Source organism: Papaver somniferum, chromosome 2 (genome assembly GCF_003573695.1).
Source record: "Papaver somniferum cultivar HN1 chromosome 2, ASM357369v1, whole genome shotgun sequence".
Classification (NCBI taxonomy): domain Eukaryota; kingdom Viridiplantae; phylum Streptophyta; class Magnoliopsida; order Ranunculales; family Papaveraceae; genus Papaver; species Papaver somniferum.
In genome coordinates, this window is record NC_039359.1 from 25,407,761 (window position 1) to 25,431,901 (window position 24,141).

Genomic DNA, 24,141 nt, shown 5'->3' on the forward strand with positions numbered 1-24,141 from the left:
AATCCCTTCCCTAAGAGACCCTTAAATACCAACTGTTTGCACCCAGAAATACTTCTAGGCACAGAACATGATTAAACTGTTGTTGTTGATAAAAACAGGGCTAATAACAGGAAATAATCAGAAATGACAGACACACGGATTTAACGTGGTTCAGCATGGTTTGCCTACGTCCACGAACGAATCCCCTTGGGTAGTGATATTTCATTGATATTTGTATTACAATGTATCTTTTTTTCTATTAGTTACCTCTCTCTCCCTATTTATACAGTTCAATATCTAATTTCAAAATAAACTTAAATGGCATTAACTGCTCATTCATGCCTCCATCTTCAATTCTGTATGAAACTGTTGGAATTAATACTGCATGTTCCATTATGTATAAAACTGCTGGATTAATACTGCATGCCTCCATGTTAAATTCTGCATGAAACTGCTGGAATTAATACTGCATGCCTCCATGTTAAATTCTGCATGAAACTGCTGATTTATGCCTCCTGAATTAATTCGCATGAAACTGCTTTTGCATGCTTCCTGAATTAATTCTGTATGCTGGCAGACTGGATTGATGGTTGACAGGCATAATGGCTGGCAGTATGGATGGATGCTGGCTGGCAGCACAGCTGACAGCACGGGTAGAGACTGGCTGGCAGTGCAAGAGTACTGAGCTGGGAATTGGTTGGAAACACCGCTGGCAACATGAGTGGAAACTGCATGGCAGCACCATTGGCAACATGGATGGAAACTGCATGGCAGCACCATCGGCAACACGACCTTGACATTGACTGATGGTTGACTTTGAACGTTGACTGGTTGTTAATTTTTTCGTTGACATTGACCATTGAACGAGTGTTGACTTTGACCATTGACTGGGCGTTGACTTTGACCATTGACCGGACGTTGAATTTATGTAACACTGGGCAAGCTGGTGGGCTACGTTGGCTGATTGGTTAGAAGGCTTGATCAGTGGCCCAGGTAACATTCTGGCCCAATATGTGGCAATTTTACTCATGGTACAAACATTGCCCTCTCTTAACCTCCAACTTGTTGGGGGTTAAGATGATTCGTTTTCCTTAGTCAATGACAAAACTCGCCCCAAATGTGAATTATTGATGCTGAGGTGATTGGAAAACTTCCCTTGTTGTTTGCGGAAATCACAATCAAGACGCCCCCAAGTGAGGCTGTTGTGACTGGGAGATCGGTGGTCAATACTTGGGTATGAACCATTGTTGTATGCAAAAACAGGACTGAAGGCTGAACTGGTCTGCAGCGGAAGCGTGATGCAGGAGCGAAGTGGTGTTGAAAGTGAGCTGTAACTGTTGATGTAAAACTGAACTGTGGTAGTTGCATAGAACTTGAAAAGTAACTGTTGTTGTAAATGAAATTTGAATTTGCAGACTGTCAGTAATTTCCGACCAAACTAGGTAGTAGTAGCTGTTGGTAGCTGCTGTCAATTACGGACTGAGCCGCGGTAGTTGCGAGCGAAAGGGTGTGACCCTTTAATAGTTGAGACGGTAACAAATTTTGTATGTTGTTGGATCTCCAATGGTCTTGGCCGTGCTACTGGATGTGAGTTCGATCTTGATATGTCTTTAATAATTATATGAATCAGGATTGCGACGGTCACAAAAAACTGTCCTCTGCAATAATGAACAAAACTGGGTAGTAATAGCATTGAGAAAAGCTGGTCTGCAACAACTACAATCAGCCTGAATGCATGATCTGCGAACAGAGCTGGACTGCAGCATCTTCGATCAGCTGAACTGCAGCAGCGAAGAGCATATCCGGACTGCAGCAGCTGCGATCAGCTGGACTACAGGAGCTGCGATCATCTAGACTGCAGGAATTGCGAACATAGCTGGACTGCAGCAGCTTTGATCAGCTGAGCTGCAGCAGCGACGAGCATATCCGGACTGCAGCAGCTGCGATCAACTGGACTGCAACAGCGACGAGCAAAGTTACACTGCAGTAGCTGCGATCAGCTAGACTGCAGGAGCTGCGAACATAACTGCAGCAGCTGCGATCAGCTAGACTGTAGGAATTGCGAACATAGCTGGACTGCAGCAACTTCGATCAGCTGAGCTGCAGCGGTGACGAGCATATCCGGACTTCCATAGCTGCGATCAACTGGACTGCAACAGCGACGAGCAAAGTTACACTGCAGCAGCTGCGATCAGCTGGACTGCAGGAGCTGCGAACATAACTGCAGCAGCTGCAATCAGCTAGACTGCAGGAATTGCGAACATAGATGGACTGCAGCAGCTTTGATCAGCTGAGATGCAGCAGCGACGAGCATATCCGGACTGCAGCAGTTGCGATGAGCTGGACTTCAACAGCGACGAGCAAAGTTACACTGCATCTGCGATCAACTGGACTGCAGGAGCTACGAACATAACTGCAGCAGCTGCGATCAGCTAGACTGCAGGAATTGCGAACATAGCTGGACTGCAACAGCTTCGATCATCTGAGTTGCAGCAGCGAAGAGCATATCCGGACTGCAACAGCTGCGATCAGCTGGACTGCAACAGCGACGAACAAAGTTATACTGCAGCAGTTGCGATCAGCTGGATTGCAGCAGCTGCGATCAGCTGGACTGCAGGACTGCGAACATAACTGCAGCAGCTGCGATCATCTAGACTGTAGGAATTGCGAACATAGCTGGACTGGAGCAGCTTCGATCAGCTGAGCTGCAGCAACGACGAGCAAGACTGCACTGCAACAGCTGCGGTCAGCTGGACTGCAGGAACTGCGAACATAGATGGACTGTAGCAGCTTCGATCAGCTGAGCTGCAGCAGCGACGAGCAAGACTGCAATGCAACAGCTGCGGTCAGTTGGACTGCAGGAACTGCGAACATAGCTGGACTGCAGTAGCTTCGATCAGCTGAACTGAAGCAGCGACGAGCAAGACTGCACTGAAGCAGTTGCGTCAGCTGGACTGCAAGAGGAGTGAGCAACGCTGCACTGCAGCAGCTGCGATAAGCTAGACTGCATCAGCTGCGATAAGCTAGACTGCAACAGCTGCTGAGGAATTAGACTTAAACAGTTCGATAAACCTGAGTGTAACAGTTATAAATAAAACCAGACTGCATTAGTTGCGTCCAACTGAGTACAAAATGGATGAGCAAAACTGGAATGCATCAGTTGCGTCCAACTGAGTGCAACAATTGCTTAGGAACTGGATTACAACAGTTCGATCGACTTAGATGTAGCAGTTTAACAACACTTATTGCAATAATTGCGTCAAAATATTAGGGTGTATGCCCACCCCCTCTTAATCCTGTAACTCGTTGGAGGATTAAGAAGTTTGGGTTACCTTTTGTTTCTATTTTTCAGAAGCTGAATTCGCATTGCATTTAGGTGCTATGTAACTCACCCCCAAGCGTATGGAGTGTTACGTAGCTCGCCAAAAAGGAGTTATTTTAGACCATGAGGTGTTACATATCTTGCCCCCAAGTGATGGTCATCCACGTTGAAGTGATATACAACTCATCCCCAGAAGATAGTGGTTATCACGCTGTTTAATGCTCGCACAAGGGTGCGCTTCCTTGCTGCATCTTGCTCGTGCATATAATGAAGTTGACTGTGTCTGCTATCTGAAATTCGCGCAGGGGGCCAATCCCACTATTCCAGATGCGTGCAGAATTGAAATGTGTGCATCTCCTCATGAGAAAATGCTCTCCACATTGTAGGTGTTTCATTGAACAAAAGTATGCATGATTATATGAAATGATGCAAAAATATTTAATTGTATTCGTACCTTATGAGATTTGGTATTGCAACTCTTTCATATGTGGTAGTTAGGATGTCCACTGGCTATGTTGTTGTTTCTAAGTGATGATGATAGTCGAAGAGTGTGCTACCAAAAGTGTTCCAGGCAACAACTCTTCTGAATTGTGAAGTCAATTGAGTTGATCGAGATTGATCTTGCTGCTGACGAACTTTCGAGAGAAAAATTGCGACGATATTGTTCTTGTAAATGAGGGGTAACTTCATGACGACGTCATGCTGAAGAAGACGTCTCGAGCATCTCAGCTCTGTGACAGCGGCCTTTTCTGGTGTAGTTGGCTCAGCGTCTCGACTTGGCTCGACCTAGCCACTAGATTTTCTGCCAGACTGGATTGCACCAGTTGAATCAAAACTGGACTACTGCAGTTATATTGGAACTGGACTGCAACTGTTACTGCAGAACTGGAATACAAAAATTGTGATGAAAACTGGACTGCAGCACTTACGATCAACTGGACTGCAGTATTGCTGAGGATAACTAGATTACAACAGTTCACATAACTGGACTTTAACAGTTTTAACTAGCACCGTACATGTGCGTGTTTAGGTTTATGAATCCAACCAGTTCTCACGATCTTTGCACACGGGCATTTTGTGGATAGAAACTTGACACAATAGTGTTCGCGAACATTGAATATGATATGTAGTTTTCACTTGATAGTGGTTGACGTGCCGCTCGGAACCTCAAAAATAAAATTTTCCAAACTCATGATTTTTCACTTTCATGTTGTAGGGAATTGAAAGACGATTCCAACGAGCCAAAAATCACTCAATTCGGACTTAAAACGAAGAAGTTATTGTCGAACAAGATTTTCCCTTAGCGCGCGTGGAAAGGGACGGAAAAATCCCAGCGAGCCATGGCTCGGCTTGTTCAGCGACTCAGTGGTAAGTTGACTTGACTCGGCTAGTAAGGGTGGAAACATCCTGCAGTTCAATCTGAGTGGGGTGTAACCATCCAGGGACCACACAATTATGTTACTCAAAAAAACATTGGATAATCTGCAACTTAGTTGGGTACACCGAGAAACACTGGGTAATTAGCCGGTGGGTATTGCCGGCGGGTATGCCCGGGGCCTGCTGTTGCTGTTTCCGGAGAAGACGACGGTGCCGGAGTTGAGGACGGTGATGGTGACGGGGAAGATGACGTCGTCGGAGAAGACAACAGTTGGGTGATTCTGCTGCTGACGTGGCTTTACATTGCTGACGTGGCAGTTATCAGTTGTCTAGGATGCTGACATGGATTGCTGACGTGGCGGTTGTCGGTTGGTCGGGATGTTGACGTGGAATACTTACTCGGCCATTTTGATGACGTGGCAGCCACTGACCTGACAAGGTTGATGATGTGGTGGTTGCTGATTAGGCCGAGTTGCTGACGTGTCAGATGATGTGGGTGAACATTCATTAACGAGGGTGAACGAAACCTTCAAAAATGGGTGAACATCTTTAACACGGGTGAACGAAACCTCCAAAAGTGGGTGAACATCTTTAACGCGGGTGAACAAAACCTCCAGAAGTGGGTGATCTGATTTTTTATTTTTTTTGTATTTGAAACTTTTCGCAACGCTTTTTGTGAATTGTGGTCTTTCCTTTGAAAATTCTTGCAACAGTTTTTGACTGTTATCTTTTGTTCGAACATTTCGCAACAGTTTTCTGAACTGTTATCTTTTCTCGTCTGTTGTAATAATCTCCTTGAACTTTTAGCAACGGTTTATTGGGTACTATTGCCGTTTCTCTCGGACCTTCCACCACTATTTTGCTACACTTTGTGGTATTTTCTGGAACTTTTCTCTAGGATTTTCAAGCGCCTAAATATGTAGACAACTTGACAACCTTGCGATCATGAAAGTAGTGATTTCGACATACAACAAACTCGAACATGTAGATACTGCATTATTTGGGAAGCAAGTTTTCCGAACTTCGGACTTGAACATTCTGCGGATCAAATAACCAATAACCAATTTTAGCGATCTTTGCAAAGAGTCAGCTTTAGTGGCTTCCGACTGCGAATCTGGAATGCAGCAGTTGCGATCAACTGGACTGCAGTAACTGTGATTAACTGGACTGCAGCAGCTGCGATCAGCTGGACTGCAGTGATTGAAATCAAAACTGGACCCATCCATGTTGCGGATCGAACATCCAACAACAATTTTGATGATGTTTTTACGCCACCTTTTACCGTGGACCGAACGTCCTGAGTGCGGTTTCATCGGTCTTTGTAGTGATGCAGTTTTAGTAGTTTCCGAAGGTAATAGTTTTAGTAGATCTCGAACAACGAATCTGGACTGTAGCAGTTGCGACCAACTGGACTGCATTAACTGCGATTATCTGGATTACTGCAATTGTGATCAAAACTGGACTGCAACAGTGATTTTTCAAGACGTTCAAACTGCTTTTTCACGGACACGATTTTGAAGCATTTTATACAACTTTTCTCAATGGGAAAACACGATACCTTTTCTCGTATTCCCCTTCATCGGCGCCAATGTTTGCACCCAGAAATACTTCTAGGCACAGAACACGATTAAACTGGTGTTGTTGATAAAAACATGGCTAATAATAGGAAATAACAAGAAATGACAGACACACGGATTTAACGTGGTTCGGCATGGTTTTCCTACGTCCACGGACGAATCCCCTTGGGGAGTGATATTTCATTGATATTTGTATTACAATGTATCTTTTTTTCTATTAGCTACCCCTCTCTCCCTATTTATACAGTTCAATATCTAATTTCAATATAAACCTAAATGGCATTAACTGCTCATTCATGCCTCCATCTTCAATTCTGTATGAAACTGCTGGAATTAATACTGCGTGTTCAATTATGTATGAAACTGCTGGAATTAATACTGCTGTTAAATTCTGCATGAAACTGCTGGAATTAATACTGCATGCTTCCATGTTAAATTCTGCATGAAACTACTGATTCATGTCTCCAGAATTAATTCGCATGAAACTGCTTTTGCATGCTTCCTGAATTAATTTTGCATGCTGGCAGACTTGATTGATGGTTGACAGGCATAATGGCTGGCAATATGGATGGATGCTGGCTGGCAGCACAGCTGATAGCACGGGTAGAGACTGGCTAGCAGTGCAATTGAGTACTTAGCTGGGAATTGGTTGGCAGCACCGCTGGCAACATGAGTGGAAACTGCATGGCAGCACCATTGGAAACATGGATGGAAACTGCATGGCAGCACCATCGGCAACACGACCTTGACATTGACCGATTGTTGACTTTTACCATTGACCTTGACTTTTACCATTGACCTTGACCTTTGACCGGGCATTGACTTTGACCATTGACCGGGCGTTGAATTTATGTAACACTGGGTAGGCTGGTGGGCTGCGTCGGCTGACTGGTTAGCAGGCTTGAACAGTGGCTCATGTAACATTTTGGCCCAATATATGGCAATTTTACTCATGGTACAAACACCAACCTATTGAGTTAGGAAAGTCACGTACGCATACTCTAGGTTGGCATCTGGGTTGTCAAGAATGTCTCTTCTTCATCTTGCTATGGTGGTTTTGCAAGAGGATTTCTTGACAAAGGTCTTGAAGTTGAGTCCAAGGAAAAGAAGAAAATAACTCTTGTAGATGAAGATCATCCTAACGCTTCTTGTTACTACGCCTATGCTTATGACGATGATGAGAAAGATGATATGATTTCTGCTGAAGTGGTTCATGACTTTCTAAAATATTTTGGGGAAGCAAAACAAGAGCTCATTGTTACGCTGAAAAATCTTGATGCATTGAAAACTGAGTTGGAAAAGGTTACTGCTGACCTTGGTCTTATAAAGTCTTACATCAATGATCGTCGCAAAGAGAATCACCTCTTTAATGCTGCAATGAATGTTGTTGTTCACAAGCTCAAAGACCCGTTATCTCATGAGGATTCTGATCCGTCCATATGATCTTAGTTTGTGTTTGGAATAACACTGGAGTCTGTTTTCCTTTATCTTGTGTTATTTATGTTGCCTAGTATGTCTTCTTTTTGAATTAGTTGGAAGAATAATTAGGAATAGCAATGATTGTGACTACACATAGCTATTATTTTTTCATCTTCTTGTTCCTTTTTAGGTTTATTGGTTTAAATTCTAAAAACTTTTTGGAAGATGATGTTTTTACAGTATTAATCTTTATGATTTGCTATATTGAAATTTGTTATGGGATATTTGTGTTTACGTTCGTGAACTATGTTCGTCCCATACTTTGTCAAAAGTAAAGTCGTTCGTGATCGATTTTCACGTATTGATAAAAGAATGAATGGAATTTTGACAAATACAAAAGTTAAGCTTATATAGTCAAATATTTGATGGAAGATAGGTTAAAATCTTTTGTTTTCAAGGATTATGTCTATTAAAAATCATTATGCAAATGGTCATGGAAAATAGAATGAATCCTTGTGTATTTCGCAGTATTGATCATCCCTGATCCATATTTTATGTATTACTGTGAGGCTCCGTAATGTATCTTATGTTGAGCACTATACAACCAAGTTGATTTTTTAGCTTAGTTGTTGTTCCGTGAGATATGTTATGTCGAGCATATTGAACTAAATTAATCATCTTGTTTGGTTATTTAGTTATTGCTCCGTAAGTTTTCTTATGTCAAGCAAAACAAATGACAATTAAATTGATTACTTTTGTGATTATTTTGGTTGTGTATTCCAATTAGATTAATTACGGATTCTCTTGTAATTAATCTAGTTGAGTATTTTCGTGTCTCCATAAGTTCTCTTATATTGAGCACAATCAATTGAATTGATCACCTCTTGTGTTTAATTTGATTGTGTATTCCGATTAAATTAATCATGGGTTTACTTGTGATTAATTTGATTGATTTTTGGGATATAGGAAATCATTCTCATGGTTTTTCTTTGTGTCCAATAAAAATCCTTCTTTTCTTTCGAAATTAAGGTCGCTCTTGTTGTTCCTTCGGGAATGACATCAAATGGGGGAGAGTTGTTTTGAACTTGTGCTTAATGGTCATATCTTGAGGGGTGTGCGAATGTGGAATTTTAGAGGGGTTATCTTGTATCTTTAAACTCCTTGATGAATGCATTTAGCTTCGGATTTATGATTGCATCTAAATTAGTTGGTATGTATTTTTTCTTTTTGTCATGAAATGTCTCTCTCGGAAATTTCATTATGATCCCGTTTTTGTACCTTTGCCAATTTTATTGACAAAAAGGGGGAGAATTAATATGTAGTTCACACTACAAATACATATGGTTTTCGGATCATTGTGTAAGGGGGAGTGGTTTCATGTGAGATGGAGTATTGACTAAGGTGGAGTGATACATATCACCATAGTATTATTGTTGAAGTTATGACACAATTGAAATTTGACGATGTGTAATAATACTATGACCCTGTATAACAATGATCGAGAACCATGTTTTCTCATTGTTATAGCTACGGATCTTCAACAACGGTGATGCTAAACTTACAACCTTTGGGATCATTGGAGTACTTGGAAGTGACGAAGATTTCGAGGAATGTTGAAGATTAGACACGTGGAATAGGAGCTACTAAAGTTTCTTTATATTTTTTGTATTCCATATGTATTGATAGTTTTGTCACTAAAATTGACAAAGAGGGAGATTGTTAGAGCATTGTCCGGTCGAACTCACATGCGTTGCTATCTCAAGCATGTTTGTCAATGTTAGTGATCAAAACTATAAGTCTTGATTTCTAGTCTATTATAGCTAAGTCTCATACTAGGATAGAAAGTGTAGTTGAGCTCAAGGACTTCATGGCAATCATCATACAAGACGAAGGACTACTCAAGGAACTGGTGGATCTTCATCGAACCAACAAGTGCATACGTTTGGGTACGGTTAACAAGCCTAGAAGCGTTCATTGTCAAGCGTGTGCTCTAACGGTTGAGAAATATTAGCTTGAATCTAAATCAGGTTTTCATCTAACGGTGCATATTGATTGCTTTGTTACCAAGGTAACTTAATTGCAAACCCTGATTTGAAAGACTATATAAAGGAGACATCTATGTATTGTGAAAAACTAATCCCCACACCTCACATGTAATACTAGTTTGCATACTAGAGTCGGTTATCTTTTAACATTTGGTTTTCTTCTTCTGAAACCAGGTTAACGACTTAAAGACTTCATTGGGATTGTGAAGCCAGACCGATACTACTTTTATCAAAGTTGTGTGATCTGATCTTGCATCTTCTATCGTACGAGTACAATCAGATTGATTGGCTTGAGATTGATATCTCCGATAGGCAAGATATAAAAAGTAATCACAAACATCTTCGTCTCATTGTTTGTGATTACGCAACATCTTGTTTTGCTACCATACGATTAAGATTGTTGTGAGGTGATTGATAACTCTAGGCTGTTCTTCGGGAATATAAGACCGGATTATGAATTGGTTCCTGTTCACCTTGATTATTATCAAAATACGGAACAAACATTTTAGGGTTTATCTGTGGAAGACATATTGATCCTTTGATAGACTTGTCTGTGTGAGATAGATTTGTTTATTGTTAAGTCTTCGACTTTGGGTCGTAGCAACTCTTAGTTGTGGGTGAGATCAGCTAAGGGAATCAAGTGCGTAGTATCCTGCTGGGATCAGAAGCGTAGGGAGTACAACTGTACCTTGGATCAGTGGGAGACTGATTGGGGTTCAACTACAGTTCAGTCTGAAGTTAGCTTGGAGTAGGCTAGTGTCTGTAGCGGCTTAATACAATGTGTGTTCAATCTGGACTAGGTCCCGTTATTTTTCTGTATTTGCGGTTTCCTCGTTAACAAAATTATGGTGTCTGTGTTATTTCAATTTCCGCATTATATTGTTTTATCTTTATAATTGAAATAATACATATTGTGCGTTGTAGATCATCAATTAGAATATCCAACCTTAGGTTGTTGATTTTCATTGATTGATCCTTGGATATGGCTCTTTTGTACCATCCAAGTTATTCCTTGTGTTTGATTGAAGACTCGCTGATTTCTCTTAGCTCGAGTAAATCAAAACAAGAGAGAGATATTAACTCCTTGAGATGCTTTTACCTAGATTGAGTCTGACTGTCTAGTTGATTCTCAAGAAAGTATTTCGGAGTTAGTCCATACAGATTGCTAAGTGAAATATTGGGTGGTGTTGTTAGACCCCCGCTTTTTCAATTTGAGTCATTTGAACTAGTTATGGTTAAGATGAATAAGGTTGATACGAAAGTGTTCATATGGCTAACCTCGGTTAACTATTGTTGAGCCAACAAGGTGCACACATTTAGGTATGGTTACTCATATCTAAATGAAATCACTTTTCATTTGTGTGTAACAAGCTAAGATCGATCTATCGGTTGAAAGATATTAGCTTGAGTCTAATCAGGTTTTCATCTAACGGTGAATATTGAATGCTTTGTTACCAAGGTAACATTGATTGCAAACCCTGATTTGAAGACTATATAAGGGAGAACTCTAGAAACTGGGAAACCTAATCCCCAAATCTCTTGTGTAATACCAGTTGCGACTAGAGTCGATTCTCCCTTAACCTTAGGTTTTTCCAGAACCCTGTAGGTTAACGAATTGATGACTTAATTGGGATTGTGAAGCCAGACCCAACTGTTTTCTCTGTGGTTGCGTGTTCTGATCTTGTTATTTTCTCGAAATATGTGTTGGTAAGCTTTCGCTTCGAGCAAGTTCATCTTATATCATGAGTAAATTACCGAGTAACATCTTACATGGTTTGTGTGATACAATCATTTAATGTAGGCTTGGAATGTTTCGATAATGATTATTTCAATATCTTGAAAATTTCTTTGATGCTAATAGTGTGTGAAAACGGTTATTTTCATTATAGAAGAATGTTTCAATGATCGAAATAAAGAGTTGAGAATGTAACCATGTTTAGATATAAGCATATATATTGTGTTCGCACATTAGTGTATAAATCCAAACCGGGAACCAAGTGTATGCATATGTGTGTATACCAAATTGGTGAAGGAGACAAGATAAGTATGCGTACTCGTACACATACTGGCGGAAGTTTTTGAACCGAAAATATCTGCTGAGTTTGGGAATTACAAACTCCTAAACTAGTCACCTTAAGTATGCATACCCATACGCATACTGGCGGAAGTTTTCGAGAGTTTGGAAACTTAACAAACTCAAATCCGGTTGCTTAAGTACGCATACCCGTACGCATACTTAAGCTGGTTACTTTGTCAAATCGGTCAGTTCATGGACTTAAACATTTAAATATTAAGGAATGCAATCTTTGCAAACCATGTCTATAATGTTCATGATTGATTCAAGTGAATCAAACCGATTTGTTTCAATTGTGTTTTCTATAACAATTGAACAACTCTTTAACTAGTTTCATTTAAGTCATTTGAACTAGTTATGATTGAGATGAATAAGGTTGATATGAGAGTAATCATATGGCTAACCTTGGTTAACTGTTTGTGAAACAACATGGTGTACACGTTTAGGTACGGTTACATAAACCTAAATGAGAGTACATTTCATTTGTGTGTAACAAGCTAAGTTCGATCTAACAATTGAAAGATATTAGCTTGGTTGAATCGGGTTTTTTATCTAACGGTGATTATTGAATGCTTTTTTACCAAGGTAACTTGGATCGCAAACTCTGATTTGAGAATTATACAAAGGAGAACTCTAGAAACTGGGAAACTAATCTCCACACCTCTTGTGTGCTACTAGTTACATAACTAGAGTCGATTCTCCTTTAACCTTAGGTTTCTTCTTGAGACCCTGTAGGTTAACGACTTGAAGACTTCATTGGGATTGTGAAGCCAGAACCAACTATTATCTTTGTAATTACGTGATCTGATCTTGTTGTTTCTATCTTGTTGATTATAATTAAAATAATTGGCTCGAGATTTTATATCTCCGATATGCAAGATAGAAAAGTAATCACAAACACCTTCGTCTCATCGTTTGTGATTCCACAATAACTTGTTTCGCTAGTCGATTAAGTTTATTGTGAGGTGATGTATAATACTAGGCTGTTCTTCGGGAATATAAGTCTGGTTTATCAATTGGTTCCAGTTCACCTTGATTTATCAAAACACGGAACAAAAACTCTTGGGTATTTCTGTGGGAGACAAATTTATTCAATCCTATAGATTTTTCTGTGTGAGACAGATTTGTCTATCAAGTCTTCGACTTTGGGTTGTAGTAACTTTTGGTTGCGGGTGAGATCAACTAAGAGAAGCAAGTGCGTAGTATCCTGCTGGGATCAGAGACGTAAGGAGCGCAACTATACCTTGAATCAGTGTGAGATTGATTAGGGTTCAACTACAGTCCAGTCCGAAGTTAATTGGTAGTAGGCTAGTGTCTGTAGCGACTTAATACAATGTGGTATTCAATCTAGACTAGGTTCCGGGGTTTTTATGCATTTGCAGTTTCCTCGCTAACAAAATTCTGGTGTCTGTGTTATTTCTTTTCCGCATTATATTTTGTTATATAATTGAAATATCACAGGTTGTGCGTTAAGATCAATCAATTAGAATATCCAACCTTGGGTTGTTGATTTACATTGATTGACACTTGAACATTGGAATTTGGTACCGTTCAAGTACTTCCTCTTATATTCAATCGGGCTCGCATATTTCTATTTGCTTATTGCGGTTTGGATTAAGAGTTACAGATATTAAACTCTTTGATATACTTTATTCTAGATTGAGTCTGACTGTCTAGTTGATTCTCTATAAAGTGTATTGAAATAAGTCCTCTCAGATTTCCAAACGAATTGTTAGGTGTGGTTGTTAGACCCCCGCATTTTCAATTGGTATCAGAACAGGAAAACACGTTAAAGACCTCATAAGTCTATGTTTGTAGCGATCTGATATGGACGATATTGTCTCTGAAAACGCTTCACCAGAAATGGATAAACTCAATATCAAGTGTGTTCTAGAAACCATCGAAAAGGTTGATAATCCTGATTTAAAAAAACTCATCAAGTTCCTGTGTCTCGAAAAATTTCGATGGATAAAGGAAATTGATGGATCTCATTGCGAAAGTTATATCAAAAACCCTAATTCTCAAGATTGCTCTGAAGATGTTATTGAGCTTCAGAAAAAGTTAGATAAACAAATCCAGATCGATTCTGATCTTACTGCAGAAATTGCAAAGCTTAAGGATTTGGAGTTCGTAAAGTCTTTTTCAAAGGTTTTAAATGACAACTCTAATTCTTCCTTGAAGAAATACCATTTGTCAGGTGATAAGCAAAGTCTATGCTTTGTGAAATAGTGCTTAGAACTCTTCGAACAAGGTTGATGATGTTGGTACGTGTTTGTTTTGTAGTTTTCACAATCACTTTCAACATGTGTGTTTGTCCTTCAAGAGAAAACTAAAAGTTGCTAGTTATTTTCATAAAAAAGCTATTCAACTTGTGTCATCTCTTAAAAGACATTCAATACTAACAAGAAAACCTAAAATGGTTAGTAGTGCTAGTATGGGAGCTTTTTCTCTGAAGTCAACATCACCCTTTCAATGGTTCCTTGATAGTGGATGTAGCAGGCACATGGTTGGAGATCTCTCATGGTTTATCAACTCAAGAGATTTTGATGGTGGACCTGTAACTTTTGGAGATGGAAGTTGTTGTTACATAAGCAAGAAAGGGGCGATCAAATTACCTGGTGTTCCTGAAATTCATGATATCGTATACGTTAAAGGTATGACTGCTAATCTTCTTTCTATAAGTCAAATCTGTGACAAGGGCCATAAGGTTGTCTTCAATGATAAAGGATGTGACATTGTCGACAAATCTGAGAAAGTGATTTTTCAAGGATCACGTGGCAAAAATAACTATTATCTTCTAGATACTCAGTTCAGTAATTTTTGCAATTTCACTAAGGTAGAATCCACACACCTTTGGCATGAACGTTTTGGTCACATCAATTATCGCCTTCTAACTAAGATCATTAACAAAAAACTTGTTAGAGGCGTTCCCAAAATCAATGGTAAGGTTGAAGTTGTATGTGGTGCCTGTCAAAATGGTAAACAAACGAAAGATCCACACAAATCATCTAGAAATATTCTCACCAAAGCTCCACTTGATTTAATTCATATAGATATTTTCGGCCCAATTCAACAATCTACAGTGGATGGGAAGAAGTATGCTTTGCTTATGGTAGATGATTACACTAGATTCACCTGGGTGGCATTTTTGGCTCACAAGAATGAAACTCTCAGTGAGTTCAAGATTATTGTTAATAGAATCCAGAATGAACAAGGTTTCAAACTAAAGAAAATTAGAAGCGATCGTGGCAAAAAATTCAAAGACACCAAGGTATTTGAATACTGTGACTCTCTGGGAATTATTCAACAACACTCACCACCTATCACTCCACAAGCAAATGGAGTTGCAAAAAGGAAGAACAGAAATATTCAGGAAATGGCTAGGGTAATGCTCCATAACAAAGACTTACCGTTAAGGTTTTGGGGTGAGGATGTTTTTACGGCTTGCTATTTGATCAATCGTGTTTACTTATGGTCAAAGACCTTAAACACCCTCTATGAGTTGTGGTAAGGTAAGAAACCCAACTTACACTATCTCAGAGTGTTCGACAGTAAGTACTACATTCTAAAGGATCGAGAACAGAAAGGGAAGTTTGATTCAAAAAGCGATGAGGGTATTTTTCTCGGCTATGCATCTGGCAGTCGTGGCTTCTGAGTATTTAATCTCAGAACCCAAGTCATGATGGAATCATCTAATGTTATTGAAAAAGCGAGGCTCTAACAACCACACCCAATATTTCGATTAGCAATCTGTATGGACTTACTCCAAAATACTTTTAAGAGAATCAACTAGACATTCAAACTCAATCTTAATAAAAGTATATCAAAGAGTTATATCTCACTTTCTCGATTCGATACTTACTCAAGCAAATAGGAATCTCCAAGTCTAATTGAACACAAGAAAAATCACTTGAACGGTACCAAAGACCAATGTTTAAGGATCAATCAATTTCAATCAACAACCAAAGGTTGGATTTCCCAATCGATCGATTCAACGCACAACCTGTGATATTTCAATTATGTAACAAAATATAATGCAGAAAAGAAATAACACAGAAACCAAAAGTTTTGTTAACGAGGAAACCGCAAATGCAGAAAAACCCCGGGACCTAGTCCAGATTTGAACACACACTGTATTAAGCCGCTACAGACACTATCCTACTACAAACTAACTTCGGTCTAGACTGTAGTTGAACCCAAATCAATCTCACAATGATACAAGGTACAGTTGCGCTCCTTACGTCTCTGATCCTAGCAGGATACTACGCACTTGATTCCCTTATCTGATCTCACCCACAACTAAGAGTTGCTACGACCCAAAGTCGAAGACTTTAATAAACAAATACGTATCCCACAGAAAATCTACGATAATAGATAAATCGGTCTCCCACATAAATACCTATGAGTTTTTTTTCTGTCTTTTGATAAATCAAGGTGAACAGGAACCAATTGATAACCCAGACTTATATTCCCGAAGAACAACCTAGTATTATCAATCACCTCACAATAATCTTAATCGACTAGCGAAAGAAGATATTGCGGAATCACAAACGATGATACAAAGATGTTTGTGACTTCTTTTATATCTTGCCTATCGGAGAAATCAATCTCAAGCCAATCTTACGATTGTACTTAGTACAATAAAAACAGCAAGATCAGATCACACAACTACAAGGAAGTAGTATCGGTCTGGATTCACAGTCCCAATGAAGTCTTCAGTTTTTTATACTCAGTCGATAAAATAGATTAAAAAAGCAAAAACTTTACAGGTCGTAGGCTATAATGAGTTAGCCATGGGCTACCAACAAAACTAGCCTATTTAAAACGGAAATAAACCTCACCCGGCCATTCTACAGAAAGCATAGAAATTGGCCTCTCCTCATAAAACTCAAAAATGTCCTCATCTAGCAAATAGGCTTGCTTAGCCGAAGCATCTGCAGAAAAATTAACTTCCCTATATTTATGAATGTAGCGAATATTGGAGTAGAAACTCCTCACCAATCTCCACTTCTGATTTAATTGCCAAGGTAAACCCTCATTTTGAAAAGCTTGAATGCAACTCATCGAATCATATTGTACGCAGATACTCCTAAAAATCCACCTTCTAGCCAACATAGCACCATATATAACTGCGCACGCTTCCGCATAAAAGTTTGTCTGCAATCCCAGGCCAACGCAGAGGACTCCCAAAATAGCTACGTTTGCATCACGAAATCTAACGCCAGCACCAGCCGGGCCTGGATTTCCAAGGGACGCACCATCACAGCAAATCATGATTTCATCTTGGTTAGGAGGACACCACCTTACCTCAATTGGAGAAGAAACTTTGCACGATCTATGCTTCACTTTGAAATAATTCAAGATGCTTAAATCCTCCATTGATTATTCATATGGCCCTTCATCCGTATTGAGTTATCACGAATTAACTGATAAACTCTACCTTTAAAACCTAGACAATGCACAACAACATCTTCAAAATAAACTTTGTTGCGCAGCCTCCATAACTCCGTAGTGATTGCAAGATTAGCAACCAACCACATATCCTTAATCATCCTGCTTCACCCCTTAGCAGCCTTATACGAAGCCACCAAATCTTCTTTTGGTTGCAGATTAAAAATACGAGCCGCCCAAGCCCAAATTCTCTTGGAAAATCTGCACTTCCAAGTAATATGGCTAAGAGTTTCGCAATCCCGTCTACACAAACGACACATTGAAGGAAAACACCTCCCAGTCTACTTAATGACATTATCATCACTAGCACAACACTGCTTTGCCCAGATCTTCCAATATTGAACACTTAGAGTAGGGTGCACAACTGGCCGAGAAAATAAAGTTGCAGTTGGCAGAGTTTCTGCATTCTCTCTAATGGCAGCCTTTGCAGATTTAAATGAGAAGACTCCTTTGCTATCAAAATCCCAAATCTTATAGTCATCGCCCCCAACAATAATAGGCAAGTTTCCAACATCAATATTGAGCCGAACCATCAAATCCCGAGTGCTTTGAGGAATAGCCCAAGCACCATCAACAATGATATCACTAACTTAGCCTTAAAATCATTAGGGCCTTTGTAAATAATACCTAATCTCTTCGGAATCAAAAAATCACCAAGCCAATTATCAAAGAATAATGAAGTATTAGCGTCACAACCTATAATTGTCCTAGTGTGTTGCTGCACAAAATCATAAACCCACCTGATTCCAGGAAAAACCGTATAACCAAGTTTGTAATCAATCAAAACTCCATTCAATTTGAAGTACTTCACCCTCAAAAATCTGTCCCAAGTCTTGTCCGAATCACGAATTGAAATCCATAACTTCATAAGCATAGCCTTGTTAACATCAATCAATCTTCTAAGCCCCATGCCACATTCACGTCTTGAACAACACAGGTTGTCATATAAAACCGTAAAGAACTTACTCTTTTCCGCATCACCCGACCAAAGAAAATTCATAATGGCTCTCTTAACCCGTTTAATGATATTGCAAGGCCATTTATAAACAGCCATATAGTGAATAACATAACTAGCAATCAACGATCTGATCAACACCAGTCTAGCTTGAAAAGATAAGAGTTTACCCTTCCAACCAGCCAACTTGTCCATAATATTTTCAACCACCTGCCTGACATGAATGTGCCGCAAAATTCCAGGCTTCAATTGAATTCCCAGATGTTTATCCAGAAATAAAGCTCTTTCCATGCCCAAATAATTAGTAATAGCAATACTCCGAGAATAAGTGCCACCACTGTAATAAAATTTGCTCTTCGCATAATTTACGCACTGGCCTGAAGCCTTCTCATAGACACTAAGCATAGTCTTCAAATTTTGCAAACTATGAAGATTACCTCTGCAGAAAACAAGAATATCATCCGCAAAGAGAAAGTGTGTTGGAGCCACACCTTTCTTACTAACCATGTTGTGCATACTTCTATTAGCAAACAATTTAGAGAGATTACGACTCAAAATATCTTCAATAAGAACAAAAATCAAACGTGAAAGAGGATCACCTTGGTGCAACCCTCTAGTGATGCCAAAGAAACCCTCTGGATTGCCATTTATTAGCACAGAAATCCTAGCCGAACTAAGAATACTATGAATCTAAGAGCACCGGGTTTCAGAAAAACCATATTGACGGAAAACTTCAGTTATAAACTCCCAACTTATAGTATCAAAAGCTTGAGCAATGTCAAGTTTTAAGCCGACATTACCAAAGTTCCTTGGCGTAGAAATCTCATTAATCAATTCAGACGCAAGAGCTATATTTTCATGAATGTTCCTTCCCTTCATAAAAGCCACTTGTTCTTCAGAAATCAGTCTATTCAGAACCGTACCAAGCCTGGTATCCAAAAATTTTGTAATGATTTTGAAGAAAAAATTACTCAAACCAATAGGCCTAAAATCCTTAATAGCATCCGACCTTGTTGATAGAGACATTTTTGTGTCCGATTTGTCTCGATTCTATATATTGTTAGGGATCATTTTTGTACTTATTATGGTGTTTTATTTATTTGTAGGTATTTTTGGCCAATAAACATTTTTGGAAAAAATTGGCTCGAAAAGTTGTCGGAAAGCACCCGGAGGACACTTGCTATTCGGACCCTCGGTTTGGATAAGGGGAACCCTCAGGAAACCCCTTAAGGCAGCTGCTAAAGGCACCCCTACTCTGGATAGGGGGCGCCCCCCTTTCTTCACAAATTCAAATTTCAAATTTGTCGGGAAAACAAACCAGCATGCATGCAGATTAGGGTTCGCATTCTTGGGAAGATTTAAGGAGATTCAATCTCGGATTTTTGTTGGGCTGGACTTCCTAGAGCATAACAGGGTCGGTATATGTGATTGGATCGAATGAATTGGGTTAGATCGATCGGGACAAGGAAACAGAGGTGTTGTGGTCACAGGTTGCTGTTGGAGTATTTTTCGACAATTCAGGGAGATTAAAGGCTAGAAAAGCTTCCCCAACATTCGCAGTTATCTAATAAAGAGTTTGGAAGTATTGGGAGAGGTCAAATACGCGTGAAGAGAGTTTGGCAGAAAGAAAACTCCGAAACTTGCTGTGGAGATAAACCAAGATTTTGGGGGAGATTTAATCAAGATGTGGCCTATAAAAGGAGAGGGGATAAGTCAGATAAGGGGTACGAAACCTTAGGAGAAGTTTAGAGGAGAATAGAGAGCTCCGGAGATCGAGTTGCAGGAAAATACAATATTCTGCTGCTGCTGCTGAAGAAGAAGAACACGAAGAACATTGACGCACAAGCAACTGTCGCAACAAACTATCGTTGTTTCACAGCAGTACCTATGTGTCGTTCATCACAGCGGTTGCATTAGGTCTTTAGCTACTATTTCTCCCTGTAACAGTGATTCTGCAGCACCAACAAACTATTGCGAATCGTCTGTATTGTCACTTTTCATCTTTTTAATCATCTTTTGAGCCATAAACAATTACTTTGAGATCATGATTAATATGAGGAGCTAAACCCCATTGCTGAGGCGATAGAGCAAGCTATTTTTCCAACAAAAAGCGGTACAATCTATTTTATTTAATTTATTGCAATTATTATTATGATTATTTGCCTTGAACTATTATTGAATATGATTTTTGTTTGAGTGATTGTGATCTATTTTGATGGAGTATGCTTAGTTTATAGACTCTTGATGCTTCATACTTGGTATTTACAATTATTACTTTTGAAAATCTATTAGTTGCAATATTTTAGAATCAAACTAAACGAGAAAATTGCATGAATATAAATATTTGGACCAAATCACTTTGAACTTGGAAAATAGTGGAATCTTAGCCTCAGTGTTCTTTTAATATTGATACCAACTTTGTCAGTGTTTGTTATAATTATTAGTGAGTTTTCTATTTAGTTTTGAATTTAAGTCTAAAGTTATCCTTCACAAGTTCGAGAATCGAATCACTTTTTACCACTATCTATAAATCACATCAATTTTTGGCGCCGCTGCCGGGGACTTGTTTTTAGGGTTTTAGATTTATTTTATTTTTATTTTTTATTATTATTTTTGTTCTTTTTTATGTTTATGGGTATTTATCTTGTATCTACAGGTTCTGGATCATAAAGAAAATTGAGCAAAAGAGTTTGGTGATTTCATAAAGACTTGGAGCTAAAGATTAAAGCAAAAAGAACAGAAAAGAAGACAATTTTATTTTAGACAATTTTAGTTTAGGGTTTGTTTATTTTCTTTTAGAAAAAAAAAATTGTATTAGGGTTTATTATTTTTGTAATTTTTCTTTTCTTTTTGGACTTTTTGGGTTTATTACCCTATAGAAGGGTACTTTAAATATAAACTGTTTGCAGAGAAGGAGGGCAATTACGATATTGTCTCTGCACCTTGGTTTCGTATACTTGACATCGGAGTTAGTGGCCTGAGTCGACTACAACCGATTCATCCCCCGTCTGGAACGGGAGGTAAGATTCTAAACACTCGCGAATCCCCTGTCAGCGAGTTACTGGACTCCTTCATATGCATATATGTTGAGGACTGAATACAAACATTTATTTTTCTAGTAAAGGGAAAGTCCTGGCCATACAAGATAAGGGTTCGGATTTCATCACCGTTCTCTTCTTGCCCGCTTTAGGAACACGTAACCTACGCGAACCTAAGCCTAAGATTTTGACTAGAACGAGACCGATAGGGTAACGAGCTTAACAGGAAAGTCATTCGAAAAATATTGGTTACTCTTTTAAGCATACTTCGAATTTCTTGACGGTTTCTGTAAGTTGAATGCGTGACTGCGCCGCCTTGTAATACCGGTGAGGCCTTGGGTATCAAAGCTCCACCGAGCTTCCCTCGCCTCTATTCAACTTACTTTAACTCGGATTGATTCCAGAGGGGTTTTCTTAAATTGTAGCGAATTCCCGTTCGAAGGATTAGAAGCTGGTCTATAAACAATCTAAGTGGAGCCATCATGCTTTCTGTTTGCTAGAAATCAATAGGTTTGATTTGGTTGAGTCGGCCTTGATCTGTGTTTGCTTACCCTTCCAATTTAGAAAATTTTATTGTATGCCTGAATGTAAAAGAGACGCACTAGGTAGATTTATTAAAGAGAAACCTAGTAGTTATAAGCGTCTCGATTACTTTAATCTAGAGAGTACGACTTTTGAAGAGTCTGTTTTTGAACGTCCTTTGACTGAGGAGAGAATCCATGTTGTTCCGATAGCGCCAGAAATGGAAACTTTGAAAGCTTTGTTGAATCCAACTAGTACTACTCGTCCCTCATGTATCAGGTTAGCTGAGACGGAAGAAACTTATGAACTTAAACCTGGGACCTTACAGTTGCTCCCAATCTTTTTAGGGAAAAAAAATGAAAACCCCTATTTTCATGTTAGGGACTTTGAGGAAATTTGTAGTACCCTCAGGATTAGAAACCTATATGATGATGCTTTGAAACTTAGGTTATTCCCCTTTTCCCTGAAAGATAAATCTAAATCGTGGCTATATAGTTTGGCTTCCGGGTCAATCGAAACGTATGAACAACTTACATATGCCTTTTTGAACAAGTTTTTCCCTAGGCACAAAACATCGTCTATTAGGACGCAAATCTGCACGTTTTCTCAACAGGAGGGAGAAACTTTGTATAGGTATTTGGAAAAGTTCAATGATTTATTAGCACAATGTCCTCATCATGGTTTAGAGAAGGTTAGGTTAGTTCAGATCCTTTATGAGGGTTTAGATTATCCCACCACAACCACAGTATAATCCATGTGTACTGGTGGATTTGAGAACCAAACAGTTGATGACGCGATGACATATTTGCATGAAATCGCCGAAAAGACCCAACAATGGGAAAGTAGTAGGGGACCCCAGAAAACAATTCTTCTCGGCAGAGGAAACATTAATAGGGTAGAAGGAGGCTATGAATCAGATGCCAAAATTGTTTTTATAGCGAAAAGGTTAGAAGCTTTAGAAGTGGGTAACACTAGTGGTAGATTGGAGCCTTTTTGGGAAGGCCAGAATAATGAAGAGCAAGCCAATGCTCTATATAATAACACTAGGTTTGATAATATTCAGAAGTTTGACCCATATTCAGAAACATATAATCCTGGTTGGAGCAACCATCCGAACTTTTCATGGTCTAAGGGCCAGAGTCAGGGTCAGTCTAATAATTCTAATGCTCCCCCAGGTTTTGGCTACACTAGGAATACATCAGGCCCAGAAAATAAAACGACTAGCTTAGAGGAATCTATTAAGATGTTAGCAAAAACTCAGAAAATGTTAGCACGGAGCCATGTTAGTTTTCAACAGGAAACCAAGCATAATTTTCAAACTAATGCTCAAAGCCTTGCTAAGTTAGAACTTCAAGTCGGCCAAATAGCTAAGACCTTAAGTGAGAGAGATAATGGTAGGTTCCCTAGTCAGACTAATCCAAATCCTAGGGGAGTTCATGAAGTAGGTACAAAACCATCGAATCAATTGAATGCTATTAGAACCCTTAGGAGTGGTACAATAGTAGACAATCAGGTAACCATGCACGATAGTGAACATACCGTAGTTCACCCCTCAGGACCACTAGCTAAGGAAACTGATAAAATTTCTGATGATGCCAACTCAGTTCCTGAGAGGTCTGATTCTGTGCCTAGAGCCCCATTTCCTCAGCTATTAGTACCAAAAAAGAAGGAATCGAACTTTAATGACATATTGGAGGTTTTTAAGCAAGTTACCATAAAACTTCCTTTATTAGATGCAGTTAGGAAAATTCCTGCTTATGCCAAGTTCCTTAAGGATATGTGTCCGCGAAAGCTAAAACTTAGCGTCCATAAGAAAGCCTTTTTATCTAGTCACGTAAGTTCAATTATTCAAAACACTACAACTCCAAAGTACAAAGACCCAGGTTCCCCTACCATTGCTTGTACAATAGGTAAACACCGGGTAGAAAAAGCTTTACTTGACTTAGGAGCCAGTGTGAACCTTCTTCCGTACCATGTGTACTTACATCTAGGACTTGGTGAAACGAAACCTACTCAGATAACACTGCAGTTAGTTGATAGGTCTGTTAAAAATCCTCGAGGTGTTGTTGAGGATATCCTTATTGAGGTCGATAAGTTTATCTATCTAGTGGATTTCGTGGTCCTAGATACTCAACCTGTCCCTGACCCAGAGAACCAGATACCTGTGATTTTAGGTCACCCGTTTTTAGCTACGTCGAATGCGATCATTAACTGTCGAAATGGTGTGATAAATTTTTCTTTTGGTAATATGACTGTAGAGATGAACATTTTTAATGTCAGTAAGCTACCTTATGAGCTAGATGACACATGTGTTGAAGAGGTGAACATGATAGAAGCCTTAGTTCAGAAGTCATCGAGAAAGGTTGTCATTTCTCATACTGA

At 39.2% G+C, this 24,141-nt stretch overlaps 2 protein-coding genes across 2 annotated transcripts; both read right to left on the reverse strand.

The window, feature by feature from the left end:
• Positions 1-16,608: 16,608 nt before the first annotated feature.
• LOC113350757 lies at positions 16,609-17,172 on the reverse strand. The gene has a single exon (XM_026594879.1). The coding sequence runs from the start codon at positions 17,170-17,172 to the stop codon at positions 16,609-16,611; it is 564 nt and encodes a 187-aa protein (XP_026450664.1).
• Positions 17,173-17,525: 353 nt separating this feature from the next.
• On the reverse strand, positions 17,526-19,225 carry LOC113350758. Its single transcript, XM_026594881.1, has 3 exons — positions 18,916-19,225; positions 17,985-18,834; positions 17,526-17,790 (listed from the first exon to the last, which is right to left on the reverse strand). Exons 1-3 carry the CDS (start codon positions 19,223-19,225, stop codon positions 17,526-17,528), a joined length of 1,425 nt encoding a protein of 474 aa, XP_026450666.1.
• Between the last annotated feature and the right edge of the window lie 4,916 nt (positions 19,226-24,141).